The sequence below is a fragment of the Mirounga angustirostris genome, unplaced genomic scaffold (assembly GCF_029215605.1).
Source record: "Mirounga angustirostris isolate CCGP_5_RB_7025 unplaced genomic scaffold, mMirAng1.0.hap1 SCAF_3, whole genome shotgun sequence".
NCBI lineage: Eukaryota > Metazoa > Chordata > Mammalia > Carnivora > Phocidae > Mirounga > Mirounga angustirostris.
The window spans coordinates 173,931,968-173,953,718 of record NW_026991711.1 but is presented as its reverse complement, the minus strand read 5'-3'; the positions used below and the strand labels follow the sequence as shown (position 1 = coordinate 173,953,718).

The 21,751-nt window shown below is 36.7% G+C and overlaps 1 protein-coding gene across 3 annotated transcripts in view; it reads right to left on the bottom strand.

Moving 5' to 3' along the window:
- Positions 1 to 3,998: 3,998 nt before the first annotated feature.
- ATIC (5-aminoimidazole-4-carboxamide ribonucleotide formyltransferase/IMP cyclohydrolase) overlaps positions 3,999 to 21,751 on the bottom strand; it is a 34,307-nt gene continuing 16,554 nt past the window's right edge. For 2 of the 3 annotated variants that reach the window (XM_045868062.3, XM_064587013.1), the window contains 12 exons: positions 21,150 to 21,238; positions 20,453 to 20,604; positions 19,984 to 20,140; positions 17,367 to 17,492; positions 16,476 to 16,583; positions 15,562 to 15,647; positions 14,322 to 14,411; positions 12,116 to 12,244; positions 8,217 to 8,309; positions 6,581 to 6,763; positions 4,734 to 4,889; positions 3,999 to 4,223 (listed from right to left, as the gene is read on the bottom strand). In XM_045868062.3, coding sequence (XP_045724018.1) covers positions 4,104 to 4,223; positions 4,734 to 4,889; positions 6,581 to 6,763; positions 8,217 to 8,309; positions 12,116 to 12,244; positions 14,322 to 14,411; positions 15,562 to 15,647; positions 16,476 to 16,583; positions 17,367 to 17,492; positions 19,984 to 20,140; positions 20,453 to 20,604; positions 21,150 to 21,238 — 1,489 coding nt within the window. In that variant the 3' untranslated portion in view covers positions 3,999 to 4,103. The remainder of the gene's footprint in view (positions 4,224 to 4,733; positions 4,890 to 6,580; positions 6,764 to 8,216; positions 8,310 to 12,115; positions 12,245 to 14,321; positions 14,412 to 15,561; positions 15,648 to 16,475; positions 16,584 to 17,366; positions 17,493 to 19,983; positions 20,141 to 20,452; positions 20,605 to 21,149; positions 21,239 to 21,751) is intronic. The other variant, XM_064587015.1, reaches the window with a different exon arrangement.

Below are 21,751 nucleotides of genomic sequence, written 5' to 3'. Positions count from 1 at the left end.
TGCTTCCATATACACCAAAGCATTATGAATAATGACTAGCATTTTTTAAAAGATTTATTTGAAAGAGAGAGAGCACAAGCAGAAGGGGCAGGGAGAGGGAGAGAGAATCTCAAGCAGATTCTGCGCTGAGCATGAAGCCTGACACAGGGCTCGATCTCACAACCATGAGACCACGATCTGAGCCAAAACCAAGAGTCAGACGCCTAACCCAACTGTGCCAGCCAGGCGACCCTAGCATTTTTTACAAATGGTATTTTTTGTTCCGGATGGTGTCCTAAGTGTTCTTACAAACTTTGTCTCATCTACTCATACCAACCCTTCAAGGTGGGTACTGTTATCATCATCAGTTTACAAACAGAAAGTAAGGGAAATGCTGAGTGAACAACCTAACATCACGCAGCTCCTACGTAGCAGAGTTGGGACTTGAACCTGACAAACTAGTTTCCTGTGGTTTTAACCATAAGTCCTTTTAACTGAGAGCTACTCACCCTCTCCAGGAGCAAATCCATCCCTATTTTATAGGTGAGGAAACAAACTGCAAGAGGTCAAACAACATGCCCAAGATCACCCAACCAATGAGAGGCAACACAAGTTAGTGATTATCATAAAAGGCACAAGGTTGTTTTCTGGAGGGAAAAATGGGAAAATAATCTGGAAGAGGCGTATCAATGGCCATGGGAGCTACTGGCAAAGTTATCTTTCTTGGCCTGGCTAGAGGCGACGTAGGTGTTTGTTTACAAATTATTATTTTTTTAAGACTTTATTTGACAGAGACACAGCGAGAGAGGGAACACAAGCAGAGGGAGTGGGAGAGAGAGAAGCAGGCTTCCTGTGGAGCAGGGAGCCCAATGCGGGGCTCAATCCCAGGACCCCGGGATCATGACCTGAGCCGAAGGCAGATGCCCAATGACTGAGCCACTCAGGCGCCCCTACAAATTATTCTTTAAACTGTAGGTGTTTTATGCACTTTCCACAGGCATGACTTATAATTTATTTTTAAAAATGAATTTGTTCTTAGCAGACCACATTGCATACAGCTTCTACCTGAGGAGAGATAAACTCAGGAGAAATGGCAAGAGGTATGTGAAGTAAAGGTTAACAGAAACCTTGGAAAGCGTGTCTTAAAAAACAACAAAGCCTAAGAGAAAATGTCTCTAACACAGAACTGAAAAGTCTAGGAATCGACATTATGGGGGCTTTGAAGGGTAGGAATGGGGAAATGTTCATTAAGCAGGTGAAGTTCCTATTACAGGAGAAATACAGCTATCAATTTAAAGCAATGGTATAAAAGGAATAAAAAGTGGTTCAAACTATAGGATGGTAGAAATAGGGTCCAAATATATCAATAATTGAAATGAATATAAATAAGCCGAGTTGGCAAGTTACATTAAAAACAAAAACAGATTCCAGATATATCTGCATCTAAAGCATAAGAGCACCAAAGAATGAAAAGCGGTATTAGACATAATATAAACCAAAAAAGAGCTAGTCTAGCTATGTTCATATTAAATAACTTATTTTATCTAAGACAAAAATTGTTAGTAGGATTGGAGTACATAAAATCACTATGAAAAGTACTTTTTTAGCTTCAAATATACATGAAGCACATTTATAAATCTGCAGGGAGAAACTCGTAAACTCATCTTCACAGAGGGAGGTTTCAATCCATCTTTCTCTACTGTTGATAGGTCAAACTTAAATCATTAAGCTACAACTATCAGTTTAAAAGAAATAAAGGAACAGAGCCACAAATGAAATAAAATGACATTACAGGAATGCAGTAACAAAATTCAGAATATTGGAAACTCTATGGAACCAAAAACCTGGTATCTTCAATAATTGACTGCAATCAATCAATCAATCAATAATAAAGGAGGAATCAGTCAACTAAGTGACTTGAGATGCACCAGGCAAATGCAATGTGTGTCTCAGGCTTGGATCTTATTACCAACAAACTCTGGGGGAAAAAAAAGAAAGCCAATGTGGAAGATCTGGACAGTGACTGGGTATTTGATATTAATAACTGTTATGCCTTTCAGTGTGATACTTGAAGTATGATTATGTATTTTTTTAAATAAACTTTTTATTTTCTAATACTTGGGATTTACAGAAAAAATTTGTGATCATCATTTGTTACCATTAATGAATCAACATTGATCCATAATAACTAAAGTACATACTTCATTGGGACTTTTTACCTGGCATCCTTTTTCTGTTCAAGAGGTCTATCCTGGAGACATTACGTTTAGTCGACATGTATCCTTAGTCTCCTCTACATTGATGTTCTCAGACCTTCCTTGTTTTTCATGATCTTGACAGTTTTTAGTACTGGTATTTTATAGAATGTCCTTCAACTGGGAGTTGCCTGATGCTTCTCCTATGACTAAACTGGGGTTGTAGATTTTTGGAAAGAAGACCAAAGAGGTCAAGTGCCATTCCCCTTTGGAGGTACATACTATCAACATGACATGCTTCTTAAACCCTCATCACCTGGCTGAGATGCTATCGGTCAGGTCTCTCCACTGCAGCTACTCCTTTATCCCCCTTTCAATGCTACACACCTTGGAAAGAAGTCACTATGCACAGCCTACACTTAAGGGGTGGGGAGTTATGCTCATCTTCTTGAAAGTGAAATATCCATATACTTAAAATTCTGCACAGATTGAGTCTCCATTTATTTATTCAGTCCTTTATTAGGTCAGCCATGACCTCAGATATTTCATAGATTGGGTTACATTACTTTGTTGCTCAAATGATTCCAGCTTTGGCTATTGGGAATCCTTTTAGATGGCTCCCATGTCCTTTGACATACTCCCATCATGTGCTTGTTTTTAAAGTCCTTCCTTACTGTCTGGCACTGTAAGGTGCTCCAGGCATCTCATCTCATATTATTTCCTACCCCAGTCCTAGAATCAGCTATGCCTCCAAGGAGTCCTGAATCCTTTTACTGGAGTGGCATTAGAAACCAAGAACCTGGCCCTAGGTATGCTCACTGCTATCGAGGTATCATTATTTCTTGGCTCTCTCAGCAGGTAGGCATGATTATATGTTTCAAAAAGTAAGTACACTTTTAGGAAACAGTGACTAGAAATTTTCCTATGATATTCATGTGTTCCTGAGTCTCTTAAGGATAGAGGAGAATGTATTGGACTAACCCTCCTACAGACAGTTATGAACACGGGACAAAAATGTTACAAAATCTACTTGAAACCATTGGAGAGCAACCAAAAGATGGTGGAAACCAGACAGGATCAACCTTCAAAGGGAAAGGAGATATGACAAATCTCCACAAATTGATCTATGGATTCAATGCAATTCCAATCAACATCCCAACAAATTTTTTTGTAGAAAGAGACTAGTTAGTTCTAAAGTTTATATGGAAATGCCGAAGCCCTGGAATAGCCAAAACAACTTTTAAAAAGGACAAAGATGAAGGACTCCCATGATCTGATTTCAAAATTTTACTATAAAGCTACAATTTTCAAGACAGCATGGTACTGGCATTAGGACAAACATAACTATGGAACAGAACAGAGTCCAGAAATAGACCCACTGCAAATAATGGTTAACTGAGCAAACAGGCAATCCAACAGTTTTTTCAAATGATGGTGAAACACCTAGATAAATGTATGGAAAGAAAGTGAAACTTGACCCATACATCACACTAAAATTCAAACAAATCTCAAACTTTTGCTTAGAAAGGAGACAACCAAGCTTTTTAGAACTCTGACTAAAAGCAAAGCTGCATGAGTGGAATCCCCTAGGAGAAAACCAGGGAGACTGCAGGATGCTTATGCTATCTAACTCCAGGGTCTGCTCAGTTTCCCTGGCTTACTTGCTGATTTTTAGATGTTTCACACAGGCAATGTTGTGGGATGAGCTGCGCTCCAGGAGGCAGGGATGTTCCTGTATTTCTTACACACAAATATTTGTGGGTAATGTTTGTATGCTAGACAGCCTATAACTTTAAGAAATTAAATACAACCAAAAGCTATGGATCCAAGATGACTAAGACTGAATGTTTTATTTTTTAAAAAAGTCAAAATGTCACATGTGATTTTTCACCTACACATAAGCAAACCATAAAATACTGTGCAATGAAATCAGTGATGAAAGAGCCGAAGATTCGTATGAGCAAGGATTATTCCCAGTTCATCGCAAGCCTCAATCACAACTTTGTCAGCAGCAGAACCAGAAGGAGCAGCAATATAGGCCACACCACTCTGAGGGAAGAAGAGACATTGACTTTCAAAACACAATTTTAGGTTAAGACATGCCAAAATCAAAATTCCCCTCTAGAAAGCATAAGCTAATAATGATTTACAGTGCAGAGTGATTCACTCACAGTCAAAACAGGAAAATAATAGGATTTGGGTTATTCATACATCAAACGGAAAAGTAAAATAATTAAATATTACTGACATATCATACTGCTGTAACCTGGATGTAGAATTCACAGAATTTAAACAGAAGCAGGATTTCTGAAATAGTTTTTTTAAAAAAGATTTATTTGTCCGAGAGAGAGAGAGAAAACACACACAAGCAGAGGGAGAGGGAGAAGCAGATCATCCCCCACCCCCCACTAGCTAAGCAGGGAGCCTGATGTGGGGCTGGATCCCAGGGTCCTGGGATCTGAAGGCAGAAGCTTAACCAACTGAGCCACCCAGGCATCCCTGAAATAGTTTTTACATAATAATCAATTCTATGCAAATGAACATCAATTCCATACTTACCCTTTTAGCTCTGTCTACATTATCCCTGAAAGGAAAAAAGGCATCAGAGCTGACAGAAACTTCACTAAGTTTGTCAACCCATTTCTTCTTCTCTTCTTCAGTTAGTAAATCAGGCACTTCCTCAAACAACGCCTTCCACTTTATCAAATCTTCATCCTAAGAGTAGAGGGTGGAGAAAGGAGAGTAAAATTTTGGGCATGATCTTTAGTACTTTCTGATGCAAATCAGAATGCCAGAAAGCACTTGGGCATTTCCCCCAGGATTTAATTACAGTGGCTCATTCCAGTTTACATACATCTCTAGAATCTTTTTTTTTTTTGGATGCTTTTAACATTTCATTAAGAAAAGTAATTCTAAAGTGTACCAAATAAAGATTATACCATTTACTTTGTAAATCAGTTTATTTTAAATATATTTTGTTTTTTAATCTCTGCCTAAGTGAGATCTACTTTATATCCCTGTGTCAAAGCAAGCAAACAGATGATGGATGTTCTAGATGTACCAAATAAAGATTATACCATTTACTTTGTAAATCAGTTTATTTTAAATATATTTTGTTTTTTAATCTCTGCCTAAGTGAGATCTACTTTATATCCCTGTGTCAAAGCAAGCAAACAGATTATGATGGATGTTCTAGAACTATATTTATACAGCCTCAAGTCTGTAGTCAGTCTTTTATTTTTTTTTTTTTTTAAGATTTTATTTATTTGTTTATTAGAGAATGAGCCAGAGAGAAACAGCATGAGAGGGGAGAGGGTCAGAGGGAGAAGCAGGCTCCCCGCTGAGCCAGAAGCCCCATGTGGGACTCGATCCCAGGACTCCGGGATTATGACCTGAGCCGAAGGCAGTCGCTTAACCAACAGCCACTCAGGCGCCCAAGTCTATAGTCAATCTTAACAGACGAATCAAGATATGATTCATGGTATTCATATTTTAAAAAAGGTGCTTCCATTTTGGATGATTTTTTGGCTTAAACAATGTACTTTTAACTCTTGTTCACATACATATAAAGCTTCTTCCAGAACTATGAGCAGGATTTTGCTAGGTAATATTAAACAGGGAAATACAAATATTAAAGTAAAAAAAGAAAAGCTTTTATGTTAAGTACTTTATGGTTATAAGGCATATTCTTCAATGACATTTATTATGTCATGGATTCCTGTCCCTGAATTTGTAGACAAGGTAGTTTGGTCAACTCATCCCCTCAGAAGACCATCGAGAGTCTGATTACCAGACTTCTCTCTTTTGTTTTCCATATAGGATTAAGCACTTTCTATGTCCAAAAATGGGGCTAAATTCTATATTTTTGGTAGGCTACTAGATAGTTGTAATTTTACTGCTCTCATATACCTTCTTTAAAACTGAAGACATTAAAGAACACAAAATGTAACAAAAATATACAGTTGTTAAAGGCACTGGTAGAAAATGTGGGGGGAGAAGACCCTGATTACGTATCAGATAATTTTTATTTCGTGTTGAATACACACCTATCATGTAGCAAGCATCATGCTTGGCACTGTGACAGAAACATCAAGATATGTGACAAAAGAGCCCCTGCCATCAAAAGCTCAAAATCAACAGGGGAAGTATAAACATATAAAACTAAACCAATGGTTATAATTTAAAAAGACAGGGAAGGTCTGTGGGGTCTGAAAGGGATGAAGAACTGTGAACAAAGTTAAAGGCAAGACAATGAAGAATTGTTAAGTTTAGAATTACAATTTTAGACAATGTAAAATTTCAAGAAAAATACCATTTTCTCTCAGCAGTGATGAAGGTAGTCTGTTACAGAAAAAGGTGAGCATACCAGTATACTCTACCCAGAAACCCAATGACAAGACTTTTACCTCGCCAATGGTTCCAGTAACATACTGATCAATGGCATTGGAGATTTCTGCTCTCTTCACTCCAGTTTTAAACTTCATTGAAAGCACCTGTGGATGATGTCTAAGCCACCAATAGTTTGCTTTATCTCCTGCAAGACGTGTGCAGTGTATTCGAGACTGCTGTCCCGCTCCAATGCCAATAACCTGAAGAACATGAACAGTAAGAGGAGTATCTCTTCCAACAACATATTTTTCTTAACAGATCTTTTGTGCATATTCCCTAAAATCTATCAATTTTGTGGAAAAAGTATCAGGCCAAAATATAATTTTAAGTCATTAAAAGGTAAGGGTAAAAGTTTGTAACTACTATTTATACATTTTACCTCTTCAGTGACATTTGAAGTATCGCTACTAATACTCTGGAAGTTTCTAGAACTCCTGGACATCAGTAGTGAAGTAGTTTTACTGGAACTTCTTAGAACCCGAGTCAAAGGAGACCAGTAGCCACAATCTCCTAAGTTTTCATTATTAGAGACATGCAATCTTTTAAACAATTGACAATCAGGGGCACCTGGGTGGCTCAGTTGGTTAAACGTCTGCTTTCGGCTCAGGTCACGATCCCAGGGTTCTGGGATCAAGCCCCGCATTGATCCCTGCTCAGTGGGAAGCCTCCTTTCTCCCTCTCCCTCTGCCCCTGCTTGTGTCCCTCTCTCGCTGTCTCTCTCAGTCAAATAAATAAATAAAATCTTTAAAACAAACAAAAAACAATTGACAATCAACTAAAATTCCGAATTTCAGAGTCTTCCAGGTCACATGCTAATTAATATCCACACTTTCTCTCCCCGACTTATGGGCCAAATAATTTAACAAATGCTAAGAGGAGTTCAAGACACTGTGAAAAGGGCTCCCAATGCTGCTGAAGCTATGGTAAAACCAGAACCAGGTTAGTCCAGAGTTAGAAGAGGCCCCAGTGATGAGCTAGCTTGGTCCTGCATTCTATGGCTCAGCGCACTAGAAAACAAGTTAAATACCTTGCTTAATTAACGTCAGCAACAAACGTTCAATATCTTGATTGTGGTAGTGGTCACATAACCTGGGACATGTGTTTTGGGAAATTTGGGAAATTTATACATAATTTGGGAAAACTTCAAAACTTGAAACTTAAAAAGAGTGAATTTTATTGTATATAAATTATGTCTCAGTAAACCAGATTTTAAAAGATCACATTAACTTGCAGTCTATAGATTCTTGGTAAAGTAACCTTAGAAATATATGTGAAAATACCCAACAAGCTGCAAAAACACTGAATAATGGGTGGCAGTAACATTCTTTACTGTCTTCACTAGAAATACCACACCAATCAGGAGGAGGGGAGTGAATAAACTAGTTTTATAGCAGCTATTAGAGTCCCACTAATCCAAATGTGTCAACTCAGTCTGAGCCAAGAAGCAATATGACCAATTTTAATACGTTGTTCCAAAGACAGTTCGTGATCATCACTAGCTTTAACAGTCCCCTACGTTACTGAGTAAATACTGACAAACCCAGAAGAGAAAGAGTGGGCAGATTTTCCTTTCCAAGCAGTCTAGGACCTGAGGGATGAGTATCATTTTGTAAAACAACAGTCTGCCCCAAGTGGGTCTGAGAGTTTGGTTACCTGACCATTCTTGGCATAGCACACGGAGTTAGACTGCGTGTACTTCACAGCAATGGTGGCCACAATGAGGTCTCTGAGCGCAAACTCTGGCAACTGAAAAAATACAGGATGGTCAACTGCATCAGACTTTTATAACTCCGTTTAAGCATCTTACATGTTACTTATTTTAACACACCTATAATATAGTTGTATCTCTCAAAGGACAAAATGAAATGAACCGTTCATAGGAAACTCTACTATAGTTTTACTGAACACAACAATCAACATTCAACATATTTGTTGTGGAACTCAGCAGTGCCTAATGCATCACAGACTCAGACTAATGCCATTTGCAGCGACTCAGGCTGAAGCCTGTTTACACACCACACTAGTTACAAAATACCATATCCACCCCAAACTGACAAATAATAACTTTTTTCAACCACAGAACAAAGAAACATATATGCAAACATGATAAAATTTATGTTCAGAAAAAACACTGAGAATAATTTTCACAGACATTACAAACAACTGTGATGCCCATATATAGCCAAGGCTGTTCAGGAATAAACAAATTAGGATCATTTTCTGCTCTGTCTAGAAATTCTAAGTAGAAACTATTCAAAAATACTTGTGATGATAAATTAGACCTCATCAAAATTAAAACTTCTGTTCTGCAAAAAAAAACCTGTATTAAGAGGATAAAAAGACAAGCTACAGACTGGGGGAAAATATTTGCAAACCACGTATCTGAAAAAGAACCAGTATCTAAAATACGTAAAGACCTCTCAAAACTCAGTGACAAAAGCAATCTAATTAGAAAATGGGCAAAACACATCAAGAGACATACCACTAAAAAGGATACACAGAAGGCAAATAAATACAAAAAAACACCCATCATTAGCCACTAGAAAATGCTAACTAAAATCATGAGATAACTGCCACATACCTAACTAAAGAAAAGAGACAACACTAAAAGCTAGTAAGAATGCAGAGACCTGGATCACTCATATGTTGCTGGTGTAAAATGTAAAATGGCAGAGGCTCTCTGGAAAACAGTTTGGCAGCTTAAAATACTAAATATGCAACCACGATACACCCAGCAGCCACCAATTACACTCCTGGGCCTTAATAACAAAGAAATGAAAACTTATATTCACAAAAAACCCATTCACGAATGTACACTGAATGAAAATTATAAAAGGGGGAACAGATTAGATGTTACCCAAGGTTAAGGAGGCGGTGGAGGGAGGAGGGAAATGAGTGTCATTATAAGAGGGCAACACGAGGGATCCTCATGGTCATGGAAATGTTCTTTCTGTGCCTTAACTGCATCACTATCATTATCATGTACTATAGTTTTGCAAGACATTACCACCAGGGGAAATGGGGCAAAGGGTACACAGGAATTCTTAACAGTGCATGTTGAACCTGCAATTTTCATTTTGATCTCAAAATTGAAAGCTCAATCAAAAAACACTATTAGAATTTCTTAAGAATCTGTTATTCTAAGATAGTATTAATGTAGTATATCCTTTCTTATCTGTATCTGCTGTTTAAGATACCAACTATACATTTTATTCTTTTAGTTCTAAGAAAGATTAATCACATAAACCAGCTTTCCTGCAGGTCTGCCTTGAAATGCAACCCTGGTATTCTGAGTTAGGATCAAGAAATATGAGACATTTCAAGGGGGGGATGGGGTGGGTGTTGGAATGAGGGACACAAATAGTTTAAACAAATTAAAGCATTATTTAAGAGAAATGGAAGAGAAAATAATTCAAGCATGTTCGCTAATGCTTAATACACACTCCTACTTCTCCCACTGTTCTTACACCTGAAAGGATTTTGAGGCTGACATGTTAACAAAACACTGCTTTAAAGGAAAAGGGGAATCTAAAGAAAGATAAAACCATCACTCATGCTTGAGCTTCCAAATTTCTAATTAAAAATACATATGAAACAAGTAGAGAAAATTTTAGATAAAAAATGAATTAAAACCATACCTCACTCCTTGTAAAAAAACATCCAAGTTAGCACAGCCAGGGGCACAAAACCTATCAAATACTGCTAAATTATCAGTCAGTCCAATACCTATAAACCTACAAGGAAAACTTAGAAAAGAGCTTCAATAGTTAGGCAGAGCTATCAACACAGGTACCATGTAATCTAGATCAATACTGTTTCAGTATTTTAAAAGATAAACTAACCAGCCAGATTAATAAAGTGTTAAAAATGGGGGGGGGGGGGCTCATATTACCGTGAGCTGCTTACATACAGTAAGTAACGTTGGTACAAAACACGGCTTCCATCTGGAAATCCCAGTACCTTATAGCCTTGACCAAAGGAGTAGACTGCAATGAATTTAAAGGTATTTCTACACGTGATGCCTACCATGTTCCTTTATACTTCAGGGCACCATTAATTTTCAAAAATAAAAATGTAAGAATATCTACTAAATCAACAAAGATCACGTCTTCATTACCATACACTTATTAACAGATTGAACTATTCCGATAAAGGTTTTAAAGCTTATTTTCAGCAATTCTACTTAAAGATGATGAAAACAAATACACCTCCTCATTTTCTATTTCTGTTACAAGGAATGACTCGTTCACAGACCAACCCTTTTCTAGGAACAAACAGAAAAGCTCAACACCAAAGTAGTAAAATAGCAAGTACTGAGAGGCAAAGATCCCAGAGATAAAGGAAGTAAGGAGAAATGAGTGTGACCATCTATGCTTTTCGCCTCAAAGCATTTTCCAACTTGCAAGGCAATAAGCTAAATGGTAAAGGAACTGAGCACAACTCCTGGCAGTGTTACAGGACTAAGTGGCAAAAATGGAGTTCAGAGTACACCTAGTGACACCAGCAGACACTAGTGCTTTCAGCAAAATAGGGGTGAACCATAAACAGACCAGTGCTCACAAAGACTTAAGCCCAGATTCAAAAGAGCTTAATTCCTGCCGGGATAAAAATGATCTGACTGCCACCTAATCTGCCTGCCAAAAGAAGTCAGATCTTTCTGGAAGGAAAAAACACACCATCCAGACACTCAAAATATCTCTACGTTTTTTTCACATTCAATGCTCAGCATTCAACCAAAAAATACCAGACATACCAGCAGACAAGAACACAAAACAATGTAAGCTACACATCTTAAGTACTGGGGGGGGAGGGGAGAGCCAATGTTGGAACCAGCAAAAAAATCCTTCAAAACTGAAGGTCCAATTAAGAGATTTCAGAAAAGAAATACTAGTGCATCCATTTCCATATTATGTAACCTTGGGCAAATTTCTTAGCTGTAACTTATGTCACAATTTTGTGATCTTTACAATAGAGATGATAGTAATCACCCACCCCCAGTCCCCACATAGAGTGCTATGCATATTAAATGATAGAATACATGTAAATATGTGAAAAAAAAAAAATCACACTATCATTCTATGAGTATGTCCTTCCTAAAAGATGACAAACAGCCCAAGAGCAAAAACTTGACCACATGAAACACTGATCATAGTACTGAAAATGGAAACAAAATATCTATCAGAGTACATCTATACATGGATTGCCATGTGGCCTTTCAGATGAAGATATAGATCTATATTTGTTGATATAGAAACATATTTGTAGCTTAGTGCACGGAGAAAAGGCAAGTTATAGAATTATGAAAGACATGATCCCATTTAGGCATAACTGAAGATAAACACCTCTGAGTATGTACATATGCACAGAAGCTTCTAATATGGTCATTTATTCTTTTGGTAAGCTCTTAAACTTATTTGATAATTCAAAGATGAGCTAGACATTTGCAGATCAACCAGTTTTAAATATGGGCCTTAATAAATACATAAGCTTATAAATATTAAAAACAGACTTACTGCATTACTAGCATTCAGTTCAGATATTTTCAAACTTACATCTTTATTCTTGGTCACAACGTTGCTAAATAATGACCTGTCAATGACACCATTATTTCTCTTCTGACTTAAACGAAGACCAAAGAGAGTTCGAACTTCGTTTTCATCTGGATTGTAGGACTGATCCATCTAAAACAGAAATTTAGAGTCACAAGTAGTATTTCTACAACCTTCAACATTTTTCGCTTAATTTACGTACAAAAAAAATCATTATAGCAAGATCATATACATTTTTTTCTAATTTAAGCATGTGTAAGATCACTTAAGTAAAGGTATAATAGAATCGCCAGGCACTAGTATTTTGTTCTAAAAAATTTTATAGGTTTACAACCCTGTGGTGTTTTATAACAACATATTAAAACCAATGATTCCAGGGACAGCATTTCTGGTTATACTAACTGAAACCATTGTCTGTATCTTCCTTTTGGAAATCAGCAGATAAAAACAGATCTGCTAAAAAAAACAGGAAGTGGCATAAAAAATAAATTCTAGTTTTCCCTTCTTTCTAATAATCTACTACAAAATACAGAGCTAACACTTGAATTAAATAGTTAAAAGGGGGAAGCAACATTTGGAGTCGAGATGTTTGTTATTTAAAATGGAACATATGTCTTTTTTTTTTTTTTAAGTATCTCTACGCCCAACGTGGGGCTTGAATTCACGATCCTGAGATCAAGAGTCACCTGCTCTACTAACTGAGCCAGGCAGGCATCCTGGGAATATATGTCATTTGTTGCTATCTTCCTCTTACAAATTTTGAACTGGAAAGATACTAAGACTTGAGAATAATCTGCATAAGACTACTCTCTCCCAAGTGATACTTGACAGTATCTCTTCATTTATCCTTTGAATGATCTTTGATTTAGAAAGCACTGATATCGGGCGCCTGGGTGGCTCAGATGGTTAAGCGTCTGCCTTCGGCTCAGGTCATGATCCCAGGGTCCTGGGATCAAGCCCTGCATCCGGCTCCCTGCTCCTTGGGAGCCTGCTCCTCCCTCTGCCTCTCTCTGTCTCTGTCTCTCATGAATAAATAAAAATGAAAAAAAAAATCTTTAAAAAAGAAAGCACTGATATCTATAACTTATAAGCAAGACCTCATATTAATTCTTCCTAATTTGTACTTTCTTGAATTCCAAAATGTTCCTTTTTCCTCTGTATTATCAGATTTCTAAAATTGGGATGTGCCTTCCCTATTAACTGATGTCAAAAGAAACTTGTCACACTAGCCAGATATAGGAATAGTTATTTCATAGTTATAATTATGTGTCCATGTGCAAACTTGGCTAAACTCTCAAATAATATATTGGGGGAAGGCCCAGTGTAATCTTTTGATATCTTCAAATGTGATGCTGTCAGGTGAAGAGGTCACGATGATGAATTCAAGGTTTGGAAAACATTCTCCACAATGACACATGTAACTATTAAACAGAGCCATAAGTACTTAATATCCTTAAAAAAGACTTCTTAAGAAACTGAAGAATACAGCCTCAGCTGACCGAACGGCTGAACTTACAATGAAGGGCCTTAGAGGAAAAGTATGTATATTTAATATAGTATTCTTTTCTTCTTTCCTTGAAAAGCTGACATGGAATCTGTGGTGTGTCACAATTAATGGTATCTTACAATGAAGGCTATATAATTAGAACTTCCAGTATATGGAGTTAGTACTCCACAAATTTTTTGACATCAGCACTTTCCATAAAACAGCTTTAGGAATTTTTATTTTAATTCAAATAATTCTTTGCTTTATCCATGTACAATCTTAGACTTGTGTCCGTGGGAAAAAAACAACAACAAAAAAAGAAAAAAATACAAATATTTGCTGAAAAGTACAACTATTTCAGGAAGGATGAGCAAGAAACTTAAAATATTAGTTACTTTTAAAGACGTAACAGAGTAGCAGAAGGAAAGGACAGGGAGACTTTTCATCAATAACACTTAATACCTTTTGGATAGGAAAGCATGTACATGTATTAACTATTTTCTTAAAAATTTAAGATTTAAAACTAAGAGTAAGGAAGCTCTCATCTAAAACCCAAAAATTAACAATAAGGGAAAAGAAAATTGTAGGATTAAGAATTAAAGAAACCTCAGTAAAAAAGGATAAATTAGAAGGTTTTCACCATAAAGGAAAGATTAAATATGGGAGAAAAGAAACACAAAATAAAAAAGTAAATTACCGTTTTTAAACATGAATTAAACTAACCTGAAGAACACAGTAACTCCCATTTTTCTTTTTACAAAGTATTTTCAAAGCTTCATCTTCATATCCTGGGGCAACAATACCATCAGATACCTATAAATGTATCAAACATTAATTTCTACTTTCAAAAATTAGGGAACACTTCTTAACCAATCTAAACATAATTATCTGTCTTAATGCAGCAGCATTTTCTTGTTTCTACCTCCAACAGATAATGCTAATACCTGTACTCGGTAAAGATAAGCCTATGTTAGAATACAGCTTTGTACAGCTAACTTTATCTCATTTGCTATCCTTTCAGGGTTTCTGGTTGTTTGTTTCAGTTTTAACTAAGAACATAAAAACGATTCACTCTAATACATGTACCTTAGGAAGAAAAATAATTTTTCACTATTCTGTTCATGGAGTGGTGTTTTGCACTAGAAAAAGCATGTTGGAGTCCCCACTCTGCCAGTACCAGGCAAAATGACTTTAGGCAAAGCAAGTTCCACAAGAGCAAGACATGGGGATCAGATTATACCTCTGCTAATAACCTTAGGCAAGGCAAGTACTCAACAGCAAGTCAAAGGGATTAGACTTAACATCTCTGAAAGAAAAGTCACAGTTCATACTACAAAGCCTTGTGCTATAACATAAAACGCAGCAGATCAGCTCCACTGTGGGTGGGGATGATAGTGGTCATGGGAAGAATCCCTAAAACAACTAAATACCATCAATCCCATGTAGCCTTCATTTCCACCTGTTTTCCCTACCAGCTAATCTGAGCTACTTTTTTTCTGTCTCCTCGTCCCAAAATCCCACCTTTCTGGAATCCTTATTTGGTATGCAACTGATGAGGGTTAGTTTTTCAAAGTAGTTTGTAATCCTCCCCTACACATCTTTTATTACAGACCTACAAAGGTTTACAGTAAGGCTCAATATTACATAGCCAAGATAGCATTCTCTGCTCTTTAGAAACAATAATTTTTGCATTAAGATAATGACTATTACAGAAAAAAAACCAACTAAATATATAAATTAAAACATAATAATAGCAAAATATCCATTTGAAACATTCATTAAATCTCAAAATTACAATTCAGTCAAGGATTCATGTTCTACATAAAATATAAACATTCTGAACAATAAACTTAACTAATTTACAGGTGGTATACACAAAAAAGTTATGCTTTCAATGAATACTAGGAATAAATAGAACTTTACTCAGTTATGTATGGATCAATCCTCAGGAACGTCCACTAACCTCTCTGGAGATAATTTTGGCAGTAGGGACATCACAAACATCAGATAATGCAACAAAATCACCAAAGGAAGACATCCTATCGGCCCCTATAAATAAAAATTAAAATGAGGTATGTATCACAAATATCCCTGCACAGAAAAAGATGTTTAAAAAACCCCAATGTGATCATTTAAAATCCATTCCTCTAAATAGAACTTTATTGTCTAAGATCTAAATAATAGATTAATAAGTCATTTAAACTGAAACAATCATAACAAAGTATTCTTTAGTTTTACCCTCTAGGCAAACTTCTGGAAGGGCCTGATAACAAACATTTTTTGTTTTGCAGGCACATGGTCTGTTGTACCTACTCAGCTCTGCAGTTCTAGAAATCAGCCACAATGACAAAGGGACATGGCAGTTCCAATCAAACTGTATTTACAAAAACAGGTGGCAGGCTGGATTTATTTAGCACATGCGCCATAGTATGCCAACCCCTACTACAGAAGATCAACCATGCTATCAAGTTTCTCGATGATCTTCTGAAAATGTTACAGTAATATTCACAGGTTATTAACCTCATGAATTAGATGTTTCTGAAATATATAAAATACAACTCTAACCATATTCAGTGTAGTTAAAATAGCCATATAATTTTAGTCATATATTAACAATACAAACGCATTCAACAGCCTAATATGAAATAGGATGCACCAAATTCCAATTGTGTTTCCATTTATCACATGAAAATCCAAACACACTTTTATAAACAAATTTATTCCAAGGCACTCATATAGTCATTCCTAAGTATTAATAAAAAACAAATTAAAGATAATTTGAAATCTGAAACAAAGAATATTACTACTTTATTCTACTTAGGATAAAATATTGTTTTTTCTCTTTTAAGAACAAACAAACTCTATTACTGTTCTGACCTCTTGCTCTTGCATACGCAGTTGATATGGGTGTAAGGGTTTTATACAGATCATAGACCATGCAGACTTTGGCCTCATCTTCACTGAGTGGAATTCCAACAGCAGCACCTGGTACAGAAAACCATAAAATAAACCTCCAAGTCTCAAGTTACTAGTTATCCTCTCCTAAATCAAGACAACATTTTTCTTAACATCTAGTCCATACAGCATAATTTCTAGTGCCTATGCCAAATTAAACAAACATCTGGCCAGATAATTAAACACCAAAAATACAGTTGCAGGGAAGGAGGGAGGGAGGAATCTTTTCTCTCCAGCTTCTGGAAACAACTACTGAGTCTGCCAGCACCATGCATGTGTACAAAGCTAGTTTATTTCATTAAGGACTCTCTCTCCACCCTGCTTGATACCACATACCATTTATTTCTTCCCTGTTTACATCAATTTAATATCAAATAAATATCAAAGAACTATGTATTAGAGTTGATTTAGACATAGAGGCAAAAAGGTATCTCATACAATGGCTATAAAGTTACGATAAGGTGTCACAAGAACTTCTTTATGTTCGCACAGTTCCATTTTCAACCATGTGGAAAAATAGTCATATTGCATTAAGCCATTTTACTTTATTTTTTACGTTTCCACTGCAAAAAAGTGATTTCCTAATCCTCCTATCTCACAGTGATGTTATACAATTATGTATATGTAAATAACAGATACATGTTATTACCAGATTTTGTCACGTTACTATACTGAAACTGTTAACAGACTCCACAAAAGTGGTTTGAGACTTTAGAAAATGTCTATATTCACATTAGAACATGTCAATTCTTTCTAAAATCAAAAAGAAGGCATTCTGAACAGTTCCAGCGCCTTCCAGAGATAGTGCTTTACCTGCTGGGCTGACATGTTTGAAAGAGGCAGCGGCTGGAATGCCTAAAGCTTCTCTGAGTTCCTTCACCAGCTGCCAGGCATTCAAAGCATCACACAAGTTTATAAATCCAGGGGCTCCATTTAGAACTACATATAGAAACAAAATACGTTATCAAGCAGGATCAATAAAATTAGATATATGTACATTTCTGTAAAATAACATATGTCAAGGCTGCGCAAATATGTTTTCAGAAAAGTATAATTAAGAGGCAAATACATATACACAAATATAAAAGAACTTGATGAAAAAAGAACAAAACACTAGAGCGTAAGCCTGCCTCACAAAAAAAAAAAAAAAAGAAAGACACACACTCTCTCTCTTCTCTCTCTCACATACATATGCTACTGGAGAAACCAACTCCAGTCAATCTAGAAATAAACCAACAGAGAATTCAGGAATGGGAGAAAGAATGACAAGACCAGTGATCGACAGGGATCCACTTCAGTACAGAACTAAGATAACACAATCACGGCAATTACAGAAACAGTACAAAATCTAAGTTATAAACCTTGTCAATATAAGAATATTATTACAAGCTAATGAAAGAGCTGTGGGTGGGAGAAAATAAGGGGAAAAAAATAAGTTGGATTCTTCCTCCTTTATATGAAACTCAGTAGGCTCTGCCTAAAGTTGAAATGCCGTTAGAAAGATTACAACTTCCAAGTTTCTCATTGCCTATTTCTTAACAATGGCGGATTTTTTAGGAGCTATTATCTCTTGTGAATAAATTATAAACTCCACACATACAAAAAAAATGAGGGCCATTAATTAAAAACAAATTTATAACTGCATTTCCTTTGTGTTATCTTGGATGGTACATAGTTTTAAAAATAAACTTCGACAAGTATTTACTGAGTGCCTACCACAATGTTGGGGACTGTTATAGGTACTGGGGATATTACCAATGAATAAACTAGCTCCTCCCACATAGAGCTTATAGAAGAGGTATAGAAGAAACAAAATAGGCAATTAATAGTAAACAGTAAGAGAAAATATTAGGTACTTATACAAACGAGTTGAAAACATGTCCACAGAAAAACCTATACTTGAATTTTTTAGCAGCTTTATTCTTAACTGTCAAAAACTGTCTATTTCTGATGTCCTTCAAGAGGTGCATGGATAAACTAAACTAGGGTATATCCATATACAATGGAATATTATTAAACAGCAAAAAGAAATGAGCTCTCAAGCCCCCCAAACCATGGAAGAACCTTAAATGCATATTGCTAAATGAAACAAGCCAGCGTGAAAAGGCTATATACTGTATGATTCCAACCTTATGATGCTATGGAAACAATAAAAATGTAAGTGGCTGCAGGAGTCAGGGAGGTAGAATGCAGGCAATTTTTAGGTGGTGAAGCTATTCTGCACAATACTGTCAAGGTGGATACATGACATTACACATGTCAAATCCCAAGGAATATACAACACAAAGAGTGAGTCCTAATGTAAACAATGGACTTTAGTTAATAATAATGAACCACTACTGGTTCATCAATTTTAACAAATGTACTATACTAATATAAGATATTAAAAGGGGAAACTGGGGAAAGAGGAGATCCAGAGGGAGGGAATGTCTGGGAACTCTCTGTACTTTCTGAGAAATTTGTCTGTAAATCTAAAACTACTTTATAAAATAAAGTCTATTATAAAAAAAAAGGGGGTGCCTGGGTGGCTCAGTCAGTTAAGTGCCCAACTCTTTTTTAAATTTTTTACTTCAATTTAATTAACATATACTATATTATTAGTTTCAGAGATAGAATTTAGTGACTCATCAGCTGCATAGAACACCCAGTACTCACTACTTCAAGTGCCCTCCTTAATGCCCATCACCCAATTACCCCATCCCCCCCCACCTCCCCCACCTCCCCTCCAGCATCCCCCCCCACCTCCCCTCCCATATGGTTAGCCTGTTTTTGTCTTTATTTTTCCTTCCCTTCCCCTACGTTCATCTGTTTTGTTTCTTAAATTCCACATGAGTGAAATCATATGGTATCTGTCTTTCTCTGACCAACTTATTTCGCTTAGTGTAATACCTTCTAGTTCCACCCACATCGTTTGTAAATGGCAAGATTTCGTTCTTTTTTATGGCTTGAGTAATATTCCAATGTATGCATATATAGTGTCCAACTTGTGATTTCGGCCCACTTCAACTGGGCTGCCAGATCCATCATTCCAAGGAAATTGTTCTTGCAATTTTTCCCAGATCAAACAGTCGCTTCTTTGTTCTCAGGAGCATTCCAAACCACTTGAAATCCTACAGGTTTTCCAGCCTTGTTTTCCTCTGCTGGTTCCTCCACTGCTTAACCTCTTCTGTGAAATCCATCCTGCCTGTTTTACATTTCCAAAGTCATCTATATGCCAAAGACATTCCAAACTCTATCTCCAGCCTGACCTCTTTCCGGAACCCCTAATTATCTCACAAGTCCACCTGGCATCTCAAACTTCAGGTGGCTATAAAAGGCATTATGTAATTTACTTTATCTTCTCAACGTGAGCCACATCAGATACAATACAGAGAAAGACACGCACACCCCCAGACACAGCAAACTATGCCACGTAACACACAGCCCTTACCTGTGATGGGAAGCTTGGGCTTCAGTGTGTATAACTGGGCAGGAGTTTGATGAGGGTTCATTCCATACCTCAAAGGCATCTGAGATATTCCTTTACTATACTGTCTCCTGAAGTAATCTGAAATAGCTTCATCATATTGTGCCGTATGAGTGAAAGCCTACAAAGAGTGTTAAGTTTTGTGAAACACCAGCAGCACTTACCAAAGCGGGCACAAGAGGGTCTTAGGTAGCACACAACAAACTACACTCCTTGTCCACACATATGACTGTGCAGGAAAGACACCCAATAACACTAAAAACACAACGAATCGTTCTCTTTCGGAGTCTCTTTCCATCTTTTTGATATTATACCTCTGTAATACTTGGGTCTCTTCATTTATAGGAAAAGGATAGCAGCTCCAAGGAGACCCATGAAAATTGAATACCATCTGGTTTGGCAAACACTGCACTGGATAGAAGTGCATCCCTACCTTCAAGGCTAACTGGCGTCTAGTCTCCAAGGAGGTGTCTTTGCTGTCAGAGCTTTGCAGCTCTGTGGACACGGCCACATAGTCCTCGGGGTCACATATGACTGTCACTCGAACGTGGTTTTTGGCTGCTGCTCTCAGTAGGGTTACTCCACCTTGGGAGAACAAAAAACAATTTGTATTTCCATGAGTTTAACTTCCTTCAAATAAAGTTACTGTACACATACTTCTAATTTTTGACTTAAAAAATAAGGAAAACATACCCGAGATGAATCTCTACACAAAGTAATAGCTTAGGAAATATAGATGAATTACAATCACCCCAGAACACAATCTGGGAACAATAATGATTTTCTGCTCCCTCAATATTCTGATTCTGGGTGAACATCAAAACAAAATCTATTTTAAAATATAAATAGTGTTTGGGGTGTGTGGGTGGCTCAGTCAGTTAGGTGTCCGACTCTTGATTTCGATTCAGATCATGATCTCAGGGTTGTGAGATCAAGCCCCATGTCAGGCTCTGGGCTCAGCGTGGGTCTGCTTGTTCCTCTCCCTCTGCGCCTCCCCCCTGCTTGTGCTGTCCCTCGCTCTCTCACAAATAAATAAATAAAATCTTTAAAAATAAATAGTCCAAAAATAAATAAATAAAATATAAGTAATCCTCCCCTATCAGTCTTCAAATGTAGTTTTGCTAACTTACCAATATCAATCTGCTCAACAGCCTGTTCAACAGTTACATCAGGAGAAGCCACTGTCTTCACAAAGGGATACAGATTACAGACAACAACCCTAAACCAAAAAGGAATTTAGCTGTTGTTAGAAACCCAAACTTTATGGGGTTTACATATAAGTCAGTCACTAGCTTTAATGTGATCTAAAGATCACGTGAGTCCAAAGATCTAAAATACAAACTATAATCCTAGAATTTTAGAATTCTAAAAAGTAAACTGAAATGTCAGGAGTTCCCACTGTTGCATAACATAGTAAATAAAAGTGGCTTTGGTTAGCAGGTGCTCTCAAAACATTATTTCCCCAAAATCATATTGCAATGTTACTGCCTGGGTAAACTTACATAATCCAGCTACCCATTATATAATCCAGATATCAAAAAAACCATTTAAAAAAAATTTTTAACAGAAATGCAAAATACAAGGCTACAGATAACATCCTCATTTTGGAATATAATCACTTTTATCTACAACATTCAATTTTAGATTCTATTTCCAATGGGTCATGAACAATGATGAAAAATAACAGACCACTCTAAGGGTGAAATATTTCTTTGCTTGTTTTGTCTTCAGA